Source organism: Entelurus aequoreus, linkage group LG18 (genome assembly GCF_033978785.1).
Source record: "Entelurus aequoreus isolate RoL-2023_Sb linkage group LG18, RoL_Eaeq_v1.1, whole genome shotgun sequence".
In the NCBI taxonomy this organism is placed as follows: Eukaryota; Metazoa; Chordata; class Actinopteri; order Syngnathiformes; family Syngnathidae; genus Entelurus; species Entelurus aequoreus.
The window spans coordinates 11,840,172-11,848,720 of NC_084748.1; the positions used below are offsets into that span (position 1 = coordinate 11,840,172).

General features: G+C 38.7%; 2 protein-coding genes across 6 annotated transcripts in view; both read right to left on the reverse strand.

Annotated features, from left to right (window-relative positions):
* LOC133633793 (uncharacterized) overlaps positions 1-4,669 on the reverse strand; it is a 41,690-nt gene extending 37,021 nt beyond the window's left edge. For both annotated transcript variants that reach the window (XM_062026494.1, XM_062026495.1), the window contains exon 1: positions 4,146-4,669. The gene's annotated coding sequence lies outside the window, so the exon portion shown is untranslated. The remainder of the gene's footprint in view (positions 1-4,145) is intronic.
* Positions 4,670-5,037: 368 nt separating this feature from the next.
* On the reverse strand, positions 5,038-7,051 carry LOC133633797 (3-mercaptopyruvate sulfurtransferase-like). Of its 4 annotated transcripts, none has more exons than XM_062026501.1 (3): positions 6,429-7,051; positions 5,334-5,618; positions 5,038-5,185 (listed from the first exon to the last, which is right to left on the reverse strand). In XM_062026501.1, exons 1-3 carry the CDS (start codon positions 7,003-7,005, stop codon positions 5,064-5,066), a joined length of 984 nt encoding a protein of 327 aa, XP_061882485.1. In that variant the 5' UTR covers positions 7,006-7,051; the 3' UTR covers positions 5,038-5,063. The 4 variants fall into 4 exon arrangements, with proteins under 4 accessions (XP_061882485.1, XP_061882484.1, XP_061882483.1 ...); XM_062026500.1 differs by having other exon boundaries at positions 5,044-5,191; XM_062026499.1 differs by having other exon boundaries at positions 5,044-5,197.
* Positions 7,052-8,549: the final 1,498 nt, after the last annotated feature.

The window sequence follows — 8,549 nt, forward strand, 5'->3', positions numbered from 1 at the left end:
TTCAGCGCCTCTCCCGACAACCTCCCGGCAGAGATTTTCTCCCGACAAACTCCCGGTATTCAGCCGGAGCTGGAGGCCACGCCCCCTCCAGCTCAATGCGGACCTGAGACTGAGTGGGGACAGCCTGTTCTCACGTCCGCTTTCCCACAAAATAAACAGCTTGCCTGCCCAAAGACGTCATAACATCTAGGGCTTTTATAGAGTGCACAACTGCGCGCACAGCAAGGAGACGAAGCAGAAGAACGAGGAAATTACAGACATGGCGGCCGAAATGATATACTCATCATGAACGGAGAAGTTAAACAGGACAATACTGCCATCTAATGGATAGCCACTGGAACACTGAAATTCAAGTTTGTTTTTTTCTATGTAAATAAAATAAAAATACAAATATATATATATATAGCTAGAATTCACTGAAAGTCAAGTATTTCATACATTATATATATATATATATATATATATATATATATATATATATATATATATATATATATATATATATATATATATATATATATATATATATATATATATATATGAAATACTCGAGTTGGTGAATTCTAGCTGTAAATAACCACGCCCCCGCCCCCAAACACCCCCACCCCCGACCAAGACCACACACACACACACACACACACCCACACACACACACACACACACTTCCCGATATTAGAGGTCTCAAGGTTGGCAAGTATGCTGTAAATGGAAAAATACTAGCTGCTTCAAACATGAATAAAGAAAGAACTCTTAAACATATATGCATTCTCCACAGTCTCCAAGGCAGAGAAGTTTATAATAAAGTATCCAGTAACAAACGTGTCCGCATCATTCAGCTTAGTGTGTCATGAGCTAAACGTAATGAATTATACTGGCCACTAGATGTTGCCAAAAAAAAAAAAAAAACACTTCAACTTAAAGACAGCAAAAGTCCACACCGGATGGTTAATAATGATAATAAATAGGTTAGTGTTTTTAATACCTGCCATTGTTCTGTGTGACTAATTTCACTTGATCAAACATTTCCTAACATTGCACACATGCAAAAGAATTCATGCTGATATCGTATCGGATTAATGTCGGCATTGGCCAACACTACAGGTACCAGTATCGGAAGTGAAAAATTGTATCGGGACACCCTTCATTTTGAGTTATTCTCCACTGCTAAAATGTCGAATCAAATGAATGACAAAGATGATTAATCGGTGTTAAAAATTTTCCCGCCTCGAAAAATGGAGTAGCATGCCACACTGTGCGGTAATGTTCACTTATTGGAACCAGCAGTCACTTTCATGAAAGAGTGGGGCAGGAAGTGGTTTGTAAGGGGGTTTTATTGTGAGCGTGTAGTTCCACCCCGGTGTGTGACGGACAAGTGTCAGCTGTGACATTAAAGGAACAAGGGAAAGTCCAACCGGTAGAATACAAGCAGAAGAGGTCTGAAGGCTAACATGGTGTCACTCACCGGTTGCTGGGATTTCCGACGATTTTGACATTTTCCTATTCTATGGTGACTTGCAAGAATGATTAGTGACTGGGAGTCATGCAAACTGATGATAGTTTGACCCTAGAACAGATTATATCCATTCCCCTTATTTTCCATCAAAAGTTGTCCAAGTTCCCATAGAGTGTAAATGTACATGAGTTTCGGTACAGTGTTCCCTCCATTATTCCAGAATTCCCACAAAGTAGTATTTATTTTATGATTTTTATAACTATTATATCAAATACATTCATTTTCAGTTATAATATTACATATTGAATATTATTTGCAGTTTGTTTAGTCAACTTTAACATAAAATACAGTATACAGTAGTACCTCGGGCTACAAGTTTAATTGGTTTTGTGACGAAGCTCGTACCTTGAAAAAATGTGATTAAATAAATAAAAATTTTAATCGGAGCTTGGCTGCCCAAATCATCACACATTTAACATGTAATGTGTTTTTTAAAAGAAAAAATACATTTTAGATACAAAATTATAAATATACATACAAAAGTATATATGGTATATATATATATATATATATATATATATATATATATATATATATATATATATATATATATATATATATATATATATATATATATATATATATATATATATATACACACATATATATATATATATATATATATATATATATATATATATATATATACACACATATATATATATACACACATATATATATATATATATATATATATATATATATATATATATATATATATATATATATATACATATATATATATATATATACACACACACATATATATATATATATATATATATATATATATATATATATATATATATATATATATATATATATATATATATATATATATATATATATATATATATATATATATATATATATATATATATGCAACCTACAGGAGGTTTTCTAACTTTTAACCTGTTTTGAAAAAGTTTCATTGTAACTATTATACCAGATATTACAACACGAGAACTGGTTTGAATGGAGAATCATATCGTCACCCTAGGAATCGGAATCACATCAAATCATTCCCAAATATTCACACTCCTAGTATTTACCTTAGAGAGGGAGATATTTCTAGTATCTCCGTTCAGCTGACTGTCCTTTACCTTGTTTTACCTTCTATAATCCTTGTTGTACCTTAATTTACCTTTTATTTACCTTATTTGACCCCCTCTTACCTTGTTTTACCTGCTATATTCTTCTTTTTTTTACCTTTTATTTAACTTATTTTACCTTCTATTAACCTTCTTTGACCGTCTTTTACCTTGTTGTATCTTCTTTTACTTGCTATATTCCTTATTTTACCTTTTATTTACCTTTTATTTACCTTTTATCTTATTTTACTTGTATTTGCTACTTTTACCTTCTATAGACATTATTTTACGTTTTATTTATCTTGTTTTACTTGTATTTTCTACGTTTACCTTCTATTTACATTCTAACTTTTTTTTTTTAACCTTATTTTGCCTTTTATTCATTGTCTTTTAGATTTGGTTTACCTTCTGTTATTTACCTCATTTGACCTTTTAATTAACTTATTTATTACCCTTACCTTATTTTACCTTCTATTGACCTTGTTGTTGTTTTTTACCTTATAATGAAGTCAATAAAAGATCAAATATATTGTTGTACCTTAATTTACCTTTTATTTACCATATTTGACCCCCTCTTACCTTGTTTTACCTGCTATATTATTATTTTTTAACCTTTTATTTAACTTATTTTACCTTCTGTTCACCTTTTTTGACCGTCTTTTACCTTGTTTTATCTTCTTTTGCATGCTATATTCCTTATTTTACCTTTTATTTACCTTATTTTACCTTTTATTTATCTTATTTTACTTGTATTTTCTACTTTTACCTTCTATATACATTATTTTACCTTCTTTTACCTTTTATTTACCTTTTATTTATATTTTATTTATCTTGTTTTACTCGTATTTACTATGTTTACCTTCTATTTACATTCTAACGTTTTTACCTTATTTTGGCTTTTATTTATTGTCTTTTAGATGTTGTTTACATTCTGTTGGATTTTATCTACCTCATTTGACCTTTTATTTAACTTATTTATTACCCTCTTTTACCTTCTATTAACCTTGTTTTACTTGGTTTTATAATGAAGTAAATAAAAGATAAAATATAATTTATCTTTTATTTACTTCATTTACTTTCTGTATTCCTTCCTTTACCTTTTATATACCTTATTTTATCTTCCATTGACCTTTCTTCCCACTTTTATTTTACCTTTTCCCCCCATATTATTTTACCTTTAATACCGTTATATTACCTTCCATTTACCTTTTTTACATTATATTTACCTTTTGACCTTCTTTTACCGTCTTTTCAAATTGTCTTCCTTCTTTATGCGGTACGGATTTCATATATTTTTAATAGTTACATTCATTGAACAAATAATCGAAACAACAGAATATAAATCAAAACCTTTTTACAATCAAATTAATCGATTTAACCGATTAATCATTGCAGCCTTAGACATTCTAAAAGACGCTCGTTCCTTACTTACATTTACCCCCCTTCTCCCAGGACTCTTGTCTAACTGACAGATGTGTGAACTAACCAGCCTTGTCCCTTCCACGTCTGAAGCAAATACAAGAATCAGAAGCGTGACTTACCTGCCAAGCAGAGCTGACTCAGACTGAGCCATTGTTCCGACTTCCAAGTAGAGCTTCATTCATTATGGCCACGCCCACAGAATGTGCCTTCCGCCAATACTCGACCCGTCAGACCCTTGACGACAGAGTGTGTCCCTTCTTGTGGCTTCACTTTCCGTCACTGTGGTTGCTCGCTCTTCACAGATTACTTTGTGAATATGAAACATTGTTTCCCTTCTTTGTCCGCCTCGCATCGGCACTCAGTCTGATGCTTTGTGTTCATTGTAGTCCACTTTCATTGACAGGCCTTCAAATTCTCTTGCAACATGAACAGAAGCTATCCGGTTGAGCTTTTTGAGAAGGTCAGAATCCCAATCCGTTTCATTTGCCAGGTAGGTTTAACACACAAGAATTTGACTTGGTGCTCTTTTTTGTGATACTCTGACGGTTTAACGTTCATCAGCCTAGAAACGGTTCTTATGACGGGTTGTTCCTGACAGTGATTTGTAACGCCCGCCGAGGGGGATGAGTTTGAACTAGGGTTGTACGGTATACCGGTACTGTTATAGTATCGCGGTACTAATAAATCAAAAATGGTACTACACTCTGTTTGAAAAGTACCGGTACTGGGCATGTCATGACATTGCTGGTTTTGCGAGCAGAGGAGCATGTTCGGCAGCGCACAATCACAGAGTACTTACAAGCAGACACGGTGTGTAGACAGAAAAGAGAGAATGGACGCATTTTGACCCAAAAACCAAAGATAAATGTGAAGCTATAACTCTGAAACGCCTTCAGGAAGAGATGCTTTAAAAACATGGTGTGGAGGACTCGCACCTCCGGGTTCCTCGGACCACCAATGACGGACATGACAGGCGTGGCAGTTTTGAGATTTTCTTTATTTTGCAATAAACTCTTCTTTTCTTGCCCTTCAGCTTTTCAGCACTCGCCTCTGGTGACAGTCGCGCTCTTTGGGTTGCTTTTCAGCCTTCCGTGTCTCCGTCTCGCTTTCTCTCGTGCTCGGGTTCGTTCTCGGGTTGTCTCTCTCTTATCAGCTCCAACTTCTCCTACCCCTCCCACAAGATACAAAACACAGGAAACAAAAACCATGAAGGATCATGACTTTTAGTCTTGTTTCTCCAAAGTAAACACCATCAAACACCACGTTCTTTATTGTTCGTCACATTCCAGTCAAGCACAGGTGCTTACCGCGACCCTCCGAGACCACGTTCTCAGGCATGGCGCGCGCGTACCACTCGGACCAGCCGCCGTCGTACACCGCCACGCCCGGGTGACCGCACCGGTGGGCCGCCAGCGCCACGTGGCAGGCGGTCACGGCCGAGGCGCACGACACGCACACGGGGCGGCCCAGGTCGACGCCGGCCCAGGAAAACAGAGCCCGGAGTCTTTCCTTGGGTAGGAAGTGGCCCGACGGCGACAAGAAGGAGCGAAAGGGCATGCTGATGGAGCCGGGAATGTGGCCCGGTTCTGTGTCTGCGGGGAAGAACCAGAGAGGAGAGGGAGATTAGACCATAAGCGCTAGCCTAGTTAGCATTGTTAGCTGAAAAGTGTGTGTGGAGGGAAGTGAGTCAGCGTGTCTGCAGGACACTCTGGCAATGGTGTCGAGGGTGGAGCACCATCAGCTAGGGGCGGGGCATGTGTGGGACGGCGAGACACAGCTGACTCACTTCCCTCCACAGTGTGCTTGGATGCACACGGAGATCTGGAAAAACCGAACGTCGTACTGTACCCTGTCACACATTCCGCCTCTGTGTCTATACGGATTGACTTTGTCCCGAAGGTATTTTTCAGTGTCGCTGTTTTGTTTTACGGTATTTTCCACCGGTCCTCAAGCCGCACCCAGCCGACAATGGGTCGATCTTAAAGTAAAGTTAAAGTACCGATGATTAGGTGTGGTGAAATTTGGTGTGGTGAAATTTGTCCTCTGCATTTGACCCATCCCCTTTTTCACCCCCTGGGAGGTGAGGGGAGCAGTGGGCAGCACCCGGGAATCATTTTTGGTGATTTAACCCCCAATTCCAACTGTTGATACTGAGTTCCAAGCAGGGAGGTATTAAGTCCCATTTTTATAGTCTTTGGTATGACTCGATTTGATTTGATTTTTGATTTTTATTAAGGATCCCCATTAGCTGGTTGCCTCAACAACCCACTAGTCTTCCTGGGGTCCACAATTCAATACAATTACAAGTACTCGGCCGGGGTTTGAACTCACAACCTACCGATCTCAGGACGGACACTCTAACCACTAGGCCACTGAGTAGTTTACTTGTAAACCAAACTTACTGTCTCTAGGTTCAGGTTCCAATCCTCTGAACCTGCCCGTTGGCCTTCCGTCCACCACCTGGAACTCCTTGGAGTCCAGGTTATCCACAAGGTCCTGGTAGGTCTTGACACAACTGCGGTTTAGGGAGACCTTGAACTCGCCGGGTTGAGGTCTGACCCGTTCGTCGCTCACTGGCCGCCCCTCCCGCCGCCAGTTGCTGAGCACCTCGTCCAGCACCGACACCCGGCTGTGCCCGAACACCCGGAACATCCACCAGGCCCTCGGGGCGGAGAAGGCACCGAAGTCGCTGGCGTCATACACCACCACGTGAGTGTCCTCGTCCACACTGAGGCGGCCCACATAGTCTGCGAAGTCCCGCTCGGAGGGCAGCATGTGCTCCAGAGGGGAGGTTCTGTCACAGCACTCGTCCAGGTCCAAAAAGGCGGAACCCGGGATGTGTCCGCCGCGGAACTCGCTCTTGGCGCTGCGCCTCGCCTTGGGCCAGTACCAGGAAGTGTCCAGGATGCAAAGTTTCTTGTGGCGCAGCTTGGCGGCCTCCACAAGCCACCTGGAGGTGACCAAAGCCTGAACACTCATGACTGGTTGCAGCCAGATAAGACAACCGCCGCTTGCACGCGCTTAAACGTGTCTGCACTGATGGTGGGACGAAGGTGGACCGTGAAGGAGAGCAAAACACACACACACACACACACACACATTCTTGTATTTGTTACCTTCTTGAGACCTCTGGAAATTGCCTACCTCTTTAAGACCACCCTTTCTTTATATATAAAGATGTGTGATTAATAATATCATATTATATAATATTTCATATTTGCATAGTATGTATATACTATGCAAATATGAAAAAAGGTACGATTTTAGTTAATTATATATTTATTGGTTTTTAATCTTCATTATTTACTTCAAGTTATTACAGTATGTCTCTATATACATATTTATTTTATTTTTTTATATTAATTTTGGCCAAAGGGGGCGCATTTCAATTTCTTACAAACACTTGTTATTACACATGTTGGCCAGAGGGGAGCACTTCAAATTTTTACACACACTTGTTATTTCATATGTTGACCAGAGGGGGAGCACTTTTAAAAGCGACACACAGTCAATTTGAAAAATCCCTCCTTTTAAGGACCACCCTAATTTTGATAGATTTCACCACCAGGGGGTGCAAATGAGATCTCTATTTTTTGTTTTTTGTAATGTGCTGAAGGCCGATGACAAAGGAGTCACGGACCACAGATGGCCCCTGTGCCGCACATTGGGTAACCAAGCTGTAGAAGCTAACTGTTAATGGCCACTATAGTCTTAGTACCGTAGTGTATTTGTTCATCCTATGGTCACATATGGGACGCGGGTTGTCTTACGTCAGCACCGGAAGTCGTAAAATCAGCTTGTTCACCTGGCTGATTTTTTTACGGATGAATAGGGAAGTCCTTCTTTAGTTGCCGTCTTGTTTTATCATATATTGCTGCCTTTGCACCTGTCAATGTTTACTTTTGTATGCACATTAAATCAACAAAAAATCCTGACTTTGGAGCAATGTTCACGGACTCGAGTATTTGGCTCTCTATTAGATGCAATGGTTTTCCCATATTGGGACCATGATTTTGGTCCTAACTTGTTCACCGGTCCTCATACTTTTCCTTGTTGATGTCTCAAGAAGGGTAGAAATACAAGAACACACACACACACACACTCACACACACCAGCTGAAAGTGACATCTGCTTTATCACCACCACTTCAGTCTACAAGCACAGCAATAAACATGTTAGAAATTATTAATAACATTATGTTTAAGGCTAATTTTTTTCCAAATTAACCCATTGGATTTATGATTTCAAAATAGTAATTAAATCTTGGAAAATGGTAAAAAAAACAAAAAACAAAAAAACAACCTAGAAGAGCCCTTAAATTATTGTCTTTATTGTAGGAAGTTTTTTTTAGATAAGCCCACTTTCTGGTATTTGTATTTATTTATTTTTTTAAATATTTTTGTATTGTTTCTTGTTTCTTTTTTTATGTTGATTGCTCAACCAAGTGAATATCTGTAATATTGAGTGCCTAGGTTTGTTTGTATATTCTCAATATATGCCGTTCATGTGTTCAAATCATTAAA